This window comes from Molothrus ater, chromosome 10 (assembly GCF_012460135.2).
Source record: "Molothrus ater isolate BHLD 08-10-18 breed brown headed cowbird chromosome 10, BPBGC_Mater_1.1, whole genome shotgun sequence".
Classification (NCBI taxonomy): Eukaryota; Metazoa; Chordata; class Aves; order Passeriformes; family Icteridae; genus Molothrus; species Molothrus ater.
This window is the reverse complement of record NC_050487.2, coordinates 23,133,157-23,150,458: the sequence shown is the minus strand read 5'-3', so window position 1 is coordinate 23,150,458 and position 17,302 is coordinate 23,133,157. Positions and strand designations below refer to the sequence as shown.

General features: G+C 42.1%; 1 protein-coding gene across 1 annotated transcript in view; it reads right to left on the bottom strand.

The window, feature by feature from the left end:
- Positions 1 to 9,354, bottom strand: part of SI (sucrase-isomaltase) — a 43,693-nt gene extending 34,339 nt beyond the window's left edge. Inside the window, 7 exon segments of the mRNA XM_036388811.1 lie at positions 54 to 225; positions 1,590 to 1,741; positions 2,464 to 2,573; positions 3,234 to 3,354; positions 7,896 to 7,949; positions 9,171 to 9,225; positions 9,227 to 9,354. Of these exon segments, the coding sequence (XP_036244704.1) occupies positions 54 to 225; positions 1,590 to 1,741; positions 2,464 to 2,573; positions 3,234 to 3,354; positions 7,896 to 7,949; positions 9,171 to 9,225; positions 9,227 to 9,354 (792 nt within the window).
- Between the last annotated feature and the right edge of the window lie 7,948 nt (positions 9,355 to 17,302).

Sequence of the window (17,302 nt, the reverse complement as noted above, 5' to 3'; positions counted from 1 at the left end):
CAGGTTTGGGTGACAGAACTGCCAGGACAGAGGGGAAGGGAGCCCAGACTCACTGCAGCTGGGGGAGTGTCCCTGCTGAAGAGGGGCCAGGTTCTCCAGTTGACGTCGTGCCTGTACTGCTTGTGCACGTGCTCCCCAACGCCGTAGATGTTTCTGCTGGGCAGCCTGATGGAGAGCTGCAGGAACTGGTCAGCATACTGCAGGGGCCCAATGGTGGTGTCAAACCTGGTGGAAAAGTGCAAGAAGAAATGAGGAAAAAAGGAGGAGTTTTACCAAGGGCTGTTGCAAGGATTGTTTCTGGTCATTTCAGCTGGAGCTGGGTGGTGCAGTCAGGTCTCCACTCAGATTTTTCAAGTTTTCTTCCAGATGTTGTTGGAATCAGAAGTCTCTTTTGGGGCCACAAAAGATGGTGGAAGGTCACAGACTTTATCAGAATAATCAAGATTTTGGTAATGAATTGTCATGACATAGTCTCCTTCTATAAAAAGGCCTCTCTGTTTAAGAGCTGGTGAAAATCAGGGCAAACCTTGTGCAAAGAAATTTATCAAGGATTTATCACTGCCCTCATCCCATGGTAGCAACAGCTTCCTTTGAGAGCCTCAAACTCAGAGTCCAACATCACTGTCATTTTTTCTTCAGACACCCAAATGCAAATACTTTGATGAAATTAAACAAAGGCCTAAGGAAATTTACACAATATTCCAGAGAATTGTGGTCCCCCAGGTGTCTCATCCCCCTCCCTGTACCTGTTTAATCAGTCAGGCACTGCTGACTGCCAAGCCCATCTTCTGTGCCCTCTGTAATTGCAAATCAATCATTACAGAGGATTCCAAGCAAGAAAACAATACTAATAAGAGCAAAAAGCAACCTTTAATTAATGAAACTTGAAGCCTTGCTAATCCAAGTGGCCCAGCCCTGTGACAGGTAATCATTCCTGGCTGATTTAATGAGCACCTTCATCTGGCACTTCCCTGCTCTGAGGGCACTTGGACACCTGTGGGTTGGTGGCTTTGGTTCCATTCATTTATTTTTAGAACATAAACGGGATGAGACAATCCAATGTTCAAGTTCATTCAAATATTTTACACACAGCCTTACTCAACCAGCTGTCCTTGGATATCACAGGTGTAAAGGGCAGCCTGATTTTGGAGGTGATACAAAGGGCAGCCTGATTTTGGAGGTGATACAAAGGGCCTCAGCATGAGTGTAGTAAAGAAGATAAAAGGTAAAGGAAGGGAAAAAAAAAGGTGAAAAGGTAAAGCAGATAAAAGGCAATCAGGAGTTTTCCCACATGGTTTGAAGAACTGGCAAAGAGTCCCTCAGGCAATAAAAATTCCCCATATTGAGATTTCCCAAGCACTGGGGGAACGTGATCAGAGAGCCACACCTGAAACCCTTCAGACAGAGCTTCCCACCTCAGACTTTACTCCCAAAGTCATCCCAAGAGTCCTTGAGGGACATCCAGCAGTCAAGAAGAGGGAAAAAGTCGAGCCTGTGTCCACGAGGACACCTCACAGGTGGCACCTGGTGTGGCTCTCAGGGAGCCCCAGTGACAGCTGTGTCACCAAGGAAGGCCCACCAGGACTTACAGCACTTTGCCATTGCTGGCTCTGGTCACCACGAGGCCGAAGGGGTTCTGCTTCAGCTCCACCTTGTAGCTGGGGTTGGAGGCCTTGGATCCCTGGAAGGGCTTCACGTGCTCGTGAGGGACCTCGAACCTTTTAGCATTGGGGTCAGTGATCTGCACACATTGACACAACACAAGCATTGGGCCTTGACAAAAATCAATCCCCAATACAGATATTTTCCAGCATTATCCACAGTTTTGACTCAGGGTATTTCCACCCTTATCCCAGTCTCCTCCTCTGCTTTCATTGTTATCCACTTCCAAGTTTAATTACTCATTTTCAGCCATTTTCTTTGGAATATTTGACTCTGTGTTCCCCTGGCTCACCAGGAACCCACCACAGGACAAAGTCTCCCACAGACGGTTCTCAACCCCACAAGCCACTGGTACCCCACATCCATGGCACAGACTCTTGAGCTCTCCATGGAAAACACAAACCATTGGAAAAGCTAATATTGTCTGTCAAAGGGATTGAGAGATGTGATTGGGCCATCAACAAAAAGTAAGTAAATACATTTATCCCCCCCAAATCTTCCTGTGATGAGGACAAGTGGTGAATAATAGGAAAGCTGAGCTTTCCAGAGGTCTGGGTGAGGACAAGTGGTGGATAATAGGAAAGCTGAGCTTTCCAGAGGTCTGGGTGATTTTTCATGCAGAATTCCCACCGCGCCAAGTCCCCGTTAGCCTGAGGCATTGCAACATCAGGGAGAACAATGAAAGAACTTCACTGGAAATCATGAGAGCGCTCCAGAGGCATCAATCCTACACTCCCTGCACAGGCAGCCCCACATCTTGCAGAGCAAACAGGCCTTGGAGCAGCAGAGGACACAGCTGACCTTGAATCGGAAGCGGTTGTTGGTCTGATACTCTGCTGTGAGCAGCACGGTCTGGATGTCATTCCCGAAGAGGGAAGGGGATGGCAGCCTGTCCAACGTGGCCTCAAACCCTTGGGAGACAAACACGGGGGTGTGTTGGAACCCAGGAAATTCCTCTGGCTGCCCTGGAGGACTCAGGACCCTGCCCAGGGGGCTCAGAGACCTTGGCACAGAGCCCAAGACCCCCGTGCCTTTGATTTAGCCCTTGGAAAAAACAACTATCAACTTTATATGAAGAATCACAAGTCAAGAAAGTTGAAGTAGAATAATAGTTAGTTTGTCACAAGGTGAAAAATAGATTTTTGAGGTTTTAGAATGGGGGCTCAGGGTCCCAAGATGGGGGAATTTGGGCGTGCTTTGTCCTTTTTCCTTCTTCTTGGCCTCCATCTTCTGGGTGATGTTGGCAATTTTAGACTGGTTTAGAGTAGAAGCTCACTGTCTAACGTAGGTGACAGGTACTAGGAAGTTATTGTAAATATTGTATGTGTAGTTTTTAGTATAAAAAGATAACACCAGTGTGCCTCAACCCCACCTGCCAGACAGCCCTCGTCGGGTCGGAGAAAAAACGTTACAAATACGAAATAATAAACAACCTTGAGAACAAGAACAGAACAATTCTGACTCCTTCTTCGACCGCTGGGCTGGGAAAAGAGGCTGGCACGGACCTCAGAGTCACTGTGAGCAGCAGAGGTTCCGAGAGGGTGGGAGCTGGGGCCCAGCCCAGAGCTCACCTGCCTTGGTGGATCTCTGTGAGCCCCGCACTTGGTAGCCGTGGCTGGCGGAGAAGAAGCACCAGGGCACGTTGGCGTCGCTCTGGGGGCTCCAGCAGCAGCCACGGAGGGAGCAGGTGCTCTGAGCAAGGACAGCAGGGACACAGATCAGTGGGGGCACACAAAGACACCCACACCAAACCAGTTCAGGGCACATTTCACCCCAAACACCAGGAACCTTAATGATTTCTGCGCTCAGGTCAAGCCCTCCTCTGAAAAACTCCATAGAGTGAACTCAGTGGTAGCACAGAAAGCACTAAAGAGGGTTTTTTATGGATTCAGAGTAAACTTGCTTATTGAGATGCAGTCTTAAGACCACAAGATCCACAGGTAAAATAAATATTTTAAAAGAATTATTTAAATATTTTATTGAATTATTTAAATGTTTTAAATGTTTTAAAATAACAATTCAATAATTATTATTTTATTGAATTATTGAATTATTATTGAATGATTCAAAAATTATTATTTTTATTGAGTTATTATTGAATAATGAATAATATTCAATAATTATTAATTATTAATATTAAATAATTATTGAATTATTATATTATTCAATATAATATTGAATTATTGATTATGTTCAATAATCTACATCTCTCCGCTAGGACAGATACAGCAGAGTCTGACCAAAAGTCACACACTGGAGAGGGGGTGAAATTTATCATGGGATTAACATCTAATAAATATCTATATATGCATAATTGAACATTGTGTATAACATCTACATTTTAATGTAATTTCCCAGTATCAGAAATAGTCAGACTGCTCCTGCATAACCTCAAATTGAGATAAATACATTTTTTCAAGCCTCTGTCTCAGTGTAGTGGCACCATGCTTTACACACACATTCACCAGAAAGCTGAAATTCCTTTGCTTTGCTGTTAGAAATGAACTTGTCCATGCGCTCTGTGTGTGAGGTTTATGTTTGGAGATAAGATTGGGGCAATGAATCACAAAGTTTCCACCCATTTTCTCCCCTTAAACCCCCATTCATTACTTAGGGCAAAGGACAGTGGCAAAACAACTCTCACTGAGGGCAAAGGGTGATTCCATCAGTGATCTCAGGCACCCAGCTCCAAAAGGGACACCTTCCAAACCTCACTTTCACCTCTCCACTACCAGAAACTCTTTCTGCCTCCATCTGATCCTGAAAAAATGCTTTTGGTGTTTGTAATAAATATTTAAAATATTCTGCAGCTTGACATAGGTGGACACGACCCCAAACCTGCATTGCTGCTGTCCTTGCTTTGGGGTTGGAGAGCCCAGACTAGTCAGTGCAGGTGAAATTATTTTCAGAGGCTCTGGGCAGATAAAAGATAAGGCAGCTCCAGCCCAGCAATCAGGCAGGTGCTGAAGGAAGCACTGACGGAGCTCACAAAGCCACTGCCTTGGGCAATCTTGGGGCATTTATTTGATAGCGGTTTTACAGAGCACAGAAATCACTCAAAACCACCCAAAAACAAACCCCAGATTCACCAAACAGGTGAATGCTTTTCCTCTCTGTCACAGAATCATCCCATCAGAAAACATTTGCTGTCATTTCCATCAGGTTCCAGGCCAAAATTAAGGGCTGGAGGAGAGCTGTAGGGACTGATTTCCCCTTTTGACACACTAAGCCCTTTGCAAGGCTGTGAAAAACCCAGGCTCACTTCCCACCTCCCCAGATGCCACCTGGGCACTCCCCATTTCCCATTTATAAACCATTGCAGGCTAAAGGAGAGGAAGAACACAGCCCCCCAAGACTGCAGAGATCTCAGCTTTATCCCCTCACTTAATTTCCTTCATATACAGGGGAATGTCCTAAATATAAGAACAGATTCACTACTTCCATCCTCTTCTCCCTTCCCAGACCATCCCATAAAAAGCAGAATAAACTGATTTTCCTAAAACCTGGCACTTCAAGCATCCACATTCCCAGCTTCCCAAGCACCTTTTTCTTTTCCCCAGCTATTCCTCTTGATTACTCCTCAACTATTTTCAGCAGTTCCTTCACAGTCCAGTGATATTTTTCCAGCTGGATCTTATCCTGGCACATTCCTATTTTTGTGGCATATATTGAGCTTTCTGCACAAGGAAGTAAACACAGGGGCTGAGGGTTGGCTGTGCCTGGCACAGGGGAAGGAGCAGAGTTCACCAGAGACACTGGGGAGCCTGTTGTAAAAGCAATCATCTGCTATAAATAAAGATGTGATCCCGGGCTGGGGGCTGTAAAAGCAGCACAATAGATACCAGCACCCAAAGCTTAATTAGGAATTACCCTGGATACAAGGAAGCTGTGTGCACTGGGGAACAGCATGAGCTGAGCACAAGGGCTCCAAGAAGGGCCTGGCCACGTGCTGAACTTAAATGTGCATCCACACAGGCCTCCACCAGCAGGGCATTTTGGGAGGAAAAGCACAGAAACCAAGCCCAAAGCAACAATTCCCCCTTCCCTGAGCCTTCAGAGGTGTCAGCCTGGCCTACACCAGCTCTGCTCAGTGGAATTCTTGTTTTACTGCTGTGTTCTGCTTGTCTGAGCAGACCTCCAGGCAATTTTCCACAGCAGTGAATAGATCCTGGAAATCTTCCTTCTTCCAGCATCTTTATCTTCACCAACCATATGATCAAATCAAAAATATCTATTTATTTTCTTTTGTTACTGTCTTCCTTTCTTTCTCTTTTATGCATTCCTTCCTTCCTTCCCCTTCCTTTTTCTTCCTTCTCTCAGTTGTCTTTTCTTCCGTTCTTCCCTCATTTGTCTTTTCTTCCGTTCTTCCTGCCTTCCTCTTCTCTTTTCTTCCTCTTTCTTTCCTTTCATTTTTTTTCTCCTATTTACTTCTCATTTCTGCAACCCCACTCATTTTCTGGCTCCACCCTGGCCATCTTCAGTGACCAGGGCACTCAAGGCAGGCTCTAACCCTTGCAGATCAGCTTAGCCAAACCATTTTCCCAGCTGCTGTTCGCTGTGAAAACCACAAACACAAACCACTGCAGAAGAGTGATGCAGGACCTGCAGTTTCACAGATTCCTGCATTATTGCAGCCTGGCACAACCCAATCACTTCCAGGGCAACATGAGCACAGGAGTGAATGGAATCAGTGGGATAGGGATTCTGGCTTTCCCCATGGAGAAAAGGTGATCTTGATCTCTAACCCTGTCAAATCTGCTGCCTGCTCTTTACTAATATTCAGAAATCATTTCTTTTACCTCCTGTTCCAGATCAGGCACCCTCAGCGTTGCAACCTGCATCTACCTTTCTGCTGGGAGCTGTGATTTGATTGTTTTTCATTCTCCCCCAGCACCAGCCTTGCAGCTGCAAGCAGAGCACCACTGCTGCCCTCCCTGCCCGAGGAGTGCAGCCCTGCACGTGGGGTGACCGCTTCAGAGGCGGTAATTGCAGATTTAAATGATCTGCATGGCTTCTCCTGCAGGGCTCTGCCTCTTCCTGGGGCAGGGAAGGAACCTGAAGAGGCGAGGAACAGGCTGTGATTTGAACCTTTCCTAACCCATCCCCTGCAGGACTTTACTGAGCTACAAATCACAACAAAACCCATGGCAGGGGAGGCTTTAACAACAGCCAGCTCTGGAATTAGGTGGGAGTTTCCTCCAGGTTCCAACAGCTGGGTAACAATTTCTATAGCTCTGTGAATGACAGAAGTAACCCACATCACACTGGGGTTTTTTTGTCTCCTAAGCTTCCCCTCCCCAGATCAAAGATAGATACCAAGCATTCGCCAGAAAACAAGAAATTTCATAATAAATATGAAAATGATAATTATAATAAATAATTAATATTTATAATTTAAAGATAATAAATAATAATTATAAACATATATGTTTATATTTGTATATTTATATTATATATCTATATATTATTTATATTTATATGTTTATATTATTATATATTATATATTATTTCTATATATTTATATTATTATTATATATTGAATAATAATTTTTTATTATAAAAATTATAATAATGATAGTCTTTCAGGAATAACTATTACAAAAACCTTCTCAATGTGAAAGCACTGAAAAATAAAGGGCATCATAAAATCATGGAAGGGTTTGGGTTGGAAGGGACCTCAAAGCTCCTCTCATTCCAATTCCTTCCATGGGCAGGGAACCCTCCACCATCCCAGGCTGCTCCAAGGCTCATCCAGCCTGAGATGATGCTTTCCATGGGAATTTTAACTCCGAGATTCTTAAGCCAAAAGGTCTTTTCCATACTCTGCTCTCTCAGACACCCCAATCAAACAGAGATCCAAAGTGGGTCTGAAAGGAAACTCTGAGCACACCTTGTAAAATGGCACATTCTCAGCAAAGGCCATCATTTCTGAATTATTGTAAATGCCACTTTTTGACCATCACACCTAATGAAACCGTTCAGAAAAAGTTGATAAAAACCAAGGGTGACTCTTTTAAGCGCTTGGTGTCTGACCAATATTTTTGCCACCTCTGCCCAAACCAGAGAAATCAGACCTGCTGTCAGTGGGCTGAAATCCTGCAAACACTGGGAAAATCACACATTTAAACAGGTTAAGGAAACACCTGAGCTCGTAGAGACAAATCACATTTCTATAAAGAAGCAGGAGGTTTTATAGGATAAAATCTCTTTTCTAGTATTTTCCAGAACGTTACCAGTGTTGCAAGTTGGTCTGGGATGCAGTCAATTCTCTCTGCTACTGGTGTGTCCTGACATTGTGGGTAAAATTCTGTCAGGGAAATAAAGGAATGGGTTAATAATACCAGGAAATAAAGGAATGGGTTAATAATAGCAGGAAATAAAGGAATGGGTTAATAGCAGCATCTCTAAACCACAGGAATGACTTGAGTCCCTCTGAACTCAGCACATCTGCTTTTGCTGCCTGCTTCCCTAACAACAGCAGAGATCCAAATCTCTATCAACCACGGCTTCTGTGATTCATTTTTACCTTTGGAAAATGGCACACAGTTATTTCAGATATGAAAACTTCACTGTGAATTTTTTGAGCATATAGGTAATTTTGATAATTTTATTTCATTAGTCCACTTTTCAGTGACTCCTGTCAATGTGCTCTGCTTCATTGAAAATATGCGCAAAACTAAAAATGGGAAGAACTTTTCTTCAGCTGGGCTGTCCTGGTGCTCCTTCCTCTGAGCCAGAGTTTTTTACTGGAATTGGAGCATCAGGGAAAAGCACCTCCATTAAAATGCTCTTTTAGATTTCAGGTTTGTGGGACTGAATTTAAGGTGGGCAGCTTTAGCTGATTAAAGGGAGCACTGAAGGTTCCTTTATGTATTTGGGAACTGTTTGTGTCTGGAAGGAGGACTGTGAAGTGCCCTGGGCTGAGATGGACGCACACCCCCAGATTTGCCTCTTTGCATCAGCTGCACTTGTGCTTTTTGCCCAAAAAACTCCTACTCATGACAGAAACAAGTAAAAAAAAATATGCAGATATTAGTCTGTATAGGCAGTTTTACTAAAACACAGAGTTGTTTGCCTTGTATAAGCAATAATTTTTATTTTTCTGCCATTTTCACCTCCAAGCTTTTTACTCCTGTCCCTGTGTGTGAACGGAATTACACAAAATGGGACTGGAAGTAAAGCAGGTGCTCTGCATCACATCCCTGGAACACAAAGGTTTCCTGGTTTATCAGTGCCTCAGCAAGAAACACTGGGGGATTTTAGGGAGATTTTTTTGGGAGGTTTTTTTTTTTTTAATACTCCAAAAATCGAAATTATCTGAGCTCTATGCTCCTAAAGAAAGTCCAATCAGTGGAGGGAGAGATAAGAGATTTTTTCATGACAATAAACCCTGACTCACACCATTTATTGCATTCACAAGTGATAACTTTGACTGGATCACCCACAGCAAGGACTGGCCACGATGCACCTTTGGGTAATGATAAGAGCATTTGGGTACCGATAAGAGCAGGAGCCCTGGGGCAGACGCCAGCGGGGTTTGTGCTCCTCCAGCAGCCAGGGGAAGCTCTCACCTGGAGATTTGACTCCGGGCTCTCCTGTGGCCAGCAGCCCAATGAGGACACAAGCAATGACAGTCACCACCGTGAAGAGGGCAATCAGGGTGAGCTCCAGCCCACTGAACTTCCTGCCCATCTGGAAACCCAGAGAAACCCCATCAGACCAAGAGAAACAGGAGGAACAGCTCTGAATTACATCTCCAGCTCATAAACGTTGCTAGTAACATTTATAATTTGTGACAGCGCTCACAGGGGTTCTTGGATGAGGGAAGAGACGAGAATGTTGACTCTATGTTTCACAAGGCTTGGTTTATTATTTTATGATATATATATATTATATTATAACTGTACTAAAAGAAATAGAAGGAAAAGCTTCATCTCAGAAGGGCAGCTAAGCTAAGAATAGAATAGAAAAGAATGATAACAAAGGCAGCTGGCTCAGACAGAGAGAGAGAGGCAGCTCTGCCGTGACTGGTCACTAAATCCAAACATCCACACGAGACCAATCCCAGATCCACCTGATGCATTCCACAGCAGCAGATAACCATTGCTTACATGTTTTGTTCCTGAGGCCTCTCAGCTTCTCAGGAAGAAAAAAATCCTTAGAAAGGATTTTCATAAAAAGATGTCTGCGACAATAATTGAATAATTTTTAATTAAAGTTATAATTTCAAATTAAAAATTTAATTTGAAATTATAATTTTAATTGTGGTTGTAAGCCACATCACCTAATCCCGAGGTTTAAATAAAACTCTACTTAAATACTATGTGCAATAAGTCTCCAGTTCAGGATAATTCACCCAGTGCAGATTATGGAATTATTACACTCAGAAATGTATTTTGGTCCCTGCAAATCACTGAACAATTTACTCCTGAAATTAACCATGAAGTTGCCCACACGTTACTAAAATTCCTGAAACAGACAATAAATTAAATCTTCTTCCCCTTTTTTTCCTTTTCTAAACTTTCTTTTCTCCTATGGAACAAACACAAGGCTGTTCATTTAAAAAGGAGGAACTTGATTTGTTAGAAATATACCTGAGAAAAGCTGGAATAAACCCCGAGGGCGTGTCCAGGACACGTGGGGAAGGCAAGACAGAGATAAATTGCTTTTTTTGTGCAGTGGCAGAACAGAGTGTGTACAAGCTCATGGCACAGTGGTTGCTGCTGGAATCACAACTGGAATATGGCAAATAACTCAATGGAGTCAGTGCCTCAGGAATTTGGGAAAACCTCATGTTTTCCACAGCTTTTTTTTTTTAATATTTTTGGTGAGAAAGGAGTGCTGAGCCAAGGGGGCTGTGCTGGCTCAGAGAACAACCCAGAGCCATCAACACTGAACTGTGCACCAGCAATCAGACTGATTCAAACTAATTAAAACTAATTAAAACGAATCTCAGCAGCCAGATCAATACACACTGGCAGCTACCACTGCACTGAGCTTGTGGTTAAGGGCATTTAACCTCATAAAACAGAGTTAAATTCAGAGAAATTGGTTCTTTTTAGCTAAGAAAGTGTGGGAGCAGGTGTGCATTGCACTGGCACATCAGAACACTTTCACGTGTTTTAGTGATAACTCACAGAAGGGAAAAATACTTCAGAATGAACTATTTTTTGTGTGAAATAACAGTTGAAATCATTGTGTGCACCTGTTGCCATTTTTAACCCATCACCCTCCCTCCATCACAAACTAAAATCCCCTTTTGCTCTGTTGCCCCAGCTGATATCATCCTAAAACTTAAAAACCCTCACGCTCATTTTTCTGAAAATCAGGATTTTATTCAAGTTCTTGTCATTAAAGCCTCCTATCTCATTGAATTTCAGTTCTTTCTTCTCCTGGTCTCCCTCCAAAGCCTAAAACATTGGAAATAAATCTTTATAATTTATAAATCCAAGTTATGTTATGTGATGAGTGTTCATCAGTGAGGCAAAGCTCTCCAGAACCTTGGAATAAATAATATGTAGTACAACATACATTGAAATAACAAAATGAAAGCCTTACCTTAACGCTTCTGTGGTTCCTTCATTTGCTGCTCCTGGCTGTGAAGCTCAGCATCAAACCTGGGGCTTTATGAGCTGCTGTTATCAGTTCTCAGCTGTGTTTGCAGAGCCCTGGGCCAATGGCAGGCACAGCCAGAATTGCAGGCAGATTACAGACACTCCTTGGACTAAACACTCTTTGGACCTCGGTGTGAAGCATCAGGCTCTGCAAAGGAGTGAAAAGCAGCCATGAAGTGCCAGACAGCTCATCCAGTTGCATGACTGGGTTTTTTTTTAATCTGTTCTTCTCCCATATCTCTGTTACTTTAACCTTCATGGAACTGTCGTGTTCCTCTTGTAATATTTCTTAATCACCACGAGAAGTCATTAAACATTCTCAAATGAGGGAAAGAGCTGTTGAACATGTTGCAGGGGAGAATCTAATCTATGACCATTAAAATTTTTATTGGAATTAACTATAAAAGATTAATCTTAAATCAATATAAACAGATTTCAGGGGATATTACTAATAAATGTCAAAAGCAGATGAAAAAGATGAAAGATTAACACAGAAATATTAAAATTTTATAGCCCAGAGGCTTCAATCATAACCTTAATTTGAATGCTTCACACCTAACTGGTTTTTGTCTTTTTTTTGCAAATGATAGGTGGGATTCTAACATTAAATCCGCATTTTCCAAAGGAAAGCTTTCAATTCATATTATTATGAATATTTACAGGTGAATTTTCAATAATAAAGAAATGGCTGAGAAGTCCCTTCCTTCCTTCCTTCCTTCCTTCCTTCCTTCCTTCCTTCCTTCCTTCCTTCCTTCCTTCCTTCCTTCCTTCCTTCCTTCCTTCCTTCCTTCCTTCCTTCCTTCCTTCCTTCCTTCCTTCCTTCCTTCCTTCCTTCCTTCCTTCCTTCCTTCCTTCCTTCCTTCCTTCCTTCCTTCCTTCCTTCCTTCCTTCCTTCCTTCCTTCCTTCCTTCCTTCCTTCCTTCCTTCCTTCCTTCCTTCCTTCCTTCCTTCCTTCCTTCCTCTATCCCTCCCTGTCCCTTCATCCATCCATGTATGTCCATCCGTCATCCCTGCATCCATCCATCCCTCATCCATCCATCCATCCCTCATCCATCCAAACATCCATCCATCCATCCATCCCTCATCCATCCAAACATCCATCCATCATCCATCCATCCCTCATCCATCCCTCATCCATCCATCCCTCATCCATCCAAACATCCATCCCTCATCCATCCATCCATCCATCCATCTCCCCTCAGATCAATGCCACCACTCCCAGGGACTGAGGTGAACAACAGGCAGAGTTTCCAAACCAACCTCACTCCTCTTTTCCATGGGAACAACCCCCAGGAGAAAGCTGGAAACATTGCTAAAAATTGCCAGATATGCTGCTTTGTGAGTGTCTATGAAAACACCAAAAAGGTTTCGAGTGGATTATGAGGATGACAACAGCTGGGGAAGCCTGAGGGGTTTGTTGGATGGATATTTGTTCTCCAAAGTTTATTTATTTCATTTGACTGTTCCAGGAAAGCCCAGCACAGCATATTCCAGGGGTTCCATTTAACAATCTCCCTGCCATCAATAAAACCATTTGCTTAAGTGCCTCCCTGAGCTGGCAGTGCCACGAAGCTCAGTTATCCATCACCCAGGGAACGCTTCCCTCTGCTCCAGAGCACACACCCAGGAGCACCCAGATCTCCAGGGAGGGGTTCCCAGAAGCTTTCCTGTGCTGCTGTGAGGTCCCCAGGACGAGGTGAGAGATCATAATTTAACTCCATGTTCTCAGAAAGCTGATATATTATATTATATCATATCATATAATATATCATATTATATTATATCATATTATGATATGATACGATATGATATGATATGATATGATATGATATGATATGATATGATATGATATCACATCATGTCATGTCATGTCATATCATATATTATATTATATATATTATATTATATTATATTATATTATATACTAAAGAAAGAGAAAGGATCCATCCGAAGGCTAGAAAAGAATGATAATAAAAAACCCATGACTGACCAGAGTCCCAACACAACTGGACTTGGTCATTAAATTGGACTTGGTCATCAAAAAACCAGGAGAAACTGAAGCTTCCCAGCTTCCCAGGAGAAGAAATCCTAGCGAAGGGATTTTTCATAAAATACCACAGTGACACTTTCCCAGCTGAGTGAGCTTTGTAACTCCACAAAAGAGATCAGGGCAAGGTGTGAGATAAAGCTCCAAGGGGGAGGAATGGGGAAGGGACACTGAGGGGCCATAAAGACAACAAGAACTCCAAAAAGTGAAGAGCTGGAGCAGCGTGGGCTCTGCTGGCTCCTGCTTTGGTTTCCAGGAATTCAGAGCTGATTCCTCTCTGACAAAAAGCTGGGAAGAAGAATTGTTGGAAACCCAGGGCTACAGGCTGGGCTGGAGAAAATGGCCCAGGAAAGCAATCTAGGAAATGAGGTACTGTTAAAAATGCAGTAATTTAAAAAGAGACATTTATCTCTTTGCTTTGAACAGGTCCATTTTTTAATTAAATCACACAGAACTTGCAAAGCTCATGAGCTGGGCAGAGTGAGCTCCCTGACATTCCTTCAGTCAGCAGGGCTAAAAACTGGGGTTCCAGCTACAGGACCATGCTAGGAAATAGAAATGGCTCATGCTTTGTCTACAGTTTAATAAGGGAAATAGAAATGGCTCATGCTTTGTCTACAGTTTAGTAAGATCTGTTTTTTCACTGTTTTGGTGTCAAATATTAAATATAAATTAGAGTTATAGCCCTTCATTTCTGTAAGAATCTGTTGGCACATTTCCAGCCCAGCCAGGAGCACAGTTGTTACCCTGGAAGGATGTGGGGCACAGATCCAGCAGGAACACACTCCTGTAATTCCACATTCCTCCTTTGTGTGGCTGAACCCACCCTGCACTCCCACTTCTCCAAGCTGGCAGCTCTCCAGGCTGGCTCTGGCCATGTCCAAGCAAGGAAAAAGACTGAGCTGTTTTTAGAGGCCCAGAGTCTCCTCCAGACATTCCGCTGAGCAAGGCAAGGAGCTGTGAAGCCTCAGCAAGGCACTGAAAACAGATTTTCCCCCAAAGAGACTCTGGAGAGAATGAATTTGGATTCATCCCATGTTGTGTCATTTTCCCAAAGCACATCACAATTCAAGATCAGATGCTGTGAGCTCCGACTCAGACAAAAGCAGTTTTCATTTTATAGTAATTGACAACCAAAATATTTTGATTTTGTTTACCAAACAGACGGAGGAATAATATCAACTGAGTCATTTCATTGCTATGGGAAAGCAGAACATATTTGAAGTTCATTTTCGAAGTATGTGCAGTTCTTCTCAAAGAAATGCAAATAGACATTCTTTAGAAATGTTTTTTCTAGATAAATATGTTTCTTTATGTCTAAACAATGGATCTTTATTCTCATGCCAATACCACTTTTGATTCAACAAAGTATGGCAGAGGTGATGAACATTAAAATTGAATGCCAGTGGTATTTATGAATTTTTATTAGGTCAAATTAGAGCCCAGTGATGATTAGAGATCAGCGATCATGATAATGATGACAAAGGTAAGAATTCCAGTGGATCTGTGGCACATAGAAAAAGGAATCAATTTTGCAGTTCTCAGTGCAAATGAGGAAATGACTTGCTGGGAGTCTCTAAAACCCAAAAATAATTACTGGAAGTCAGTGCAGAACACACTGCTCAGGTGATGACTCAGTGGGTAAGACCTGAAATCAGAGGAGGAATGTTATAACAATACTCCTAAAAACCCCAAACCCTCTCATTCTTCTTCTAATTGCTGCTGAACACAGAAAGCACGAAGCGAGAAGGCGTCAGATGTGGAAGGAACAAGTGTCAGGGTGGTTTGAACCATAATCATGAATATAAATCACTTGATTATGTCTGAAAATTAATAACTGCTGCTGCTCAAGATAGCAAAGGGTAGCTCTTAGTACAGCCAAGTCTTATGTATTGCCAATATTTATTATCTACCTTCTCAACTGACAAAGAAATTACAAGATTGCACAAAAAAAGAGAATATTTTTCTTTTGGCTATTCATGCATAAATATGTGGAAATATCAAAATGTGCCTGGCATTATTACTTGATCAAAATCTATCATCTGCTTTTTGATTATTTTTTTAAAAGCTGTAATAAGAGAACATCAGGGATATTCCAGAATGGAAATATCCTGCAAGCAAGAGATTTGAACCTGGCATTTGTAGCTGACAATGTTCACTCCAGGATAGAGTTCACTGCCTGCAAATGAAGGGGGAAAGGACAATTAATATTTGTTTCCAGCTAATTGCTGGCTCCAGATAATGCACCAAGCTGAAAGTGACTCTCAGCTGCATCCCCCCAGCTCTGCTTTGGGCAAAATGGAGAGAAAGGAATTCTTCGTTTGTTTTCATCCAACATCAACCACAGAAAAGCTGAAAAAAATCCCAAACAAGCAGAAAGAAGTTTAATAAATTAGTAATTATCGTTCCTCCTCAAATATCTGAATTCACAATTATTTGTTGATTTTTCAGACCTGTGGGTGCTGGTTTTGGGGTCCTTTGGCTGGGAACAACTGTCGGGTTTTACTTTCAAATCATCCTTTTCTCAACTGCTTCAGCTTCATGGGATTTTGTTTTTTTTCCATGTTCCTTCCTACCTGGAATGTACCAGCAGAAAGGAATTTTCACTCCTGCTGGCAGACCTGGAAACAGCAGAGATGTCTTCTGCACAGGGACATATCAAGGTTAATATTCAAGTTAAATTCGAATAAAGTTTTGAATAAAAATATAGGTATTGCTTCCTATGAAACCTAATTGGTGAAAAGTTGAAGAACTGGTTAAGAAGGATGCATCATGCCTCAAATCCCTTAAATGTCCTTCCTTCTCCTTTGATTCCTTAAAAACGGGAAATTCTTAAACCTCCCAAGGCATGTCATTAATTTTGTGCCTTCTAGAAATGCATAAATTCAAATGTGATGTGCTTAAGTAAAGCAGATACTCTTCAAGAATTCAAATATGGACAAATGAGAGTGTTGGATTTAAGAGGCGAAATCACCCCTCTGTATTTAGGCTGTCCAAAGACTGACTAACATAAAATAAATATTGACACAAGCACCTCTTCGTGCCAGTTTGGGGACACATATGCACAGAGCACCAGGGCACTGAGGAGTCTGCCAGCTCCAAAGATCCTGGAGTCATACATCAGGCGGGTCCAAAATAGCCCTGGATGGATTTTGTAATGCTAGTTAAGGAAAAAAACCCAATAACTTGGGGACTCAAAATTTCTTGGCTTGTAAATATGCATATTTTTATGACCAGAAAGACCAGAAATTTTAGTTTTTGGTTTTTTTTTTTTAATGAAGGTTAATATCTAGGTTAATAATTACAATAATAATAATTAAAATAAAGCATTTTAAGTTGAAATTACAGATCTGCAATAATGACAACCTAAAAGGAATAAAAACCTCCAGTTAGTAAATAACACTCAAAATACACCTTATAAAGTCCTAACTTCATTATCCACCATTCCTACCCTATTCCACTGAATTTTTCATGTTTTTACTGAACAAAAGCTGAAATGACAGATTATGCCCCAGCTTTTGGAGAGAGGAAAAGATAATTCTGAAAGGAGCTGCTTAATGAAATCAGGGCTCTGACCCTTTGCAGTTTTTGTTTTTTTTGTCAGAGCTCTTCTGCTGCTCCCATGACTTTCCCTGTCCTTGCTGCAGATGGTCCAACAGCCAATTCCTGAGTTCCTCGCTGCTCCTGAGCAGGAAACAAAGCAAAGCCACCGTTATTATCTCTTGATTCCTCGCCAGCTTTTTGCTTATTTAGACATGATACTGCTGGATATTATTCAGCTTTGCATTTCTTACCAGTAGAAAAACAATAGATGGCTATTGTAGGAAAACAAAAGGATTAAAGGCTTAGGAGCTTTGGGTGCATGTTTAATATTCAGATATTTGTAATAACAACCGAGAGATGCACACAACATCAGTGCCAAGAGAGTGATTTCCTCACACCTGTTTTTGTGTGGGAATTCAGGGAGCACAGCCCAGGA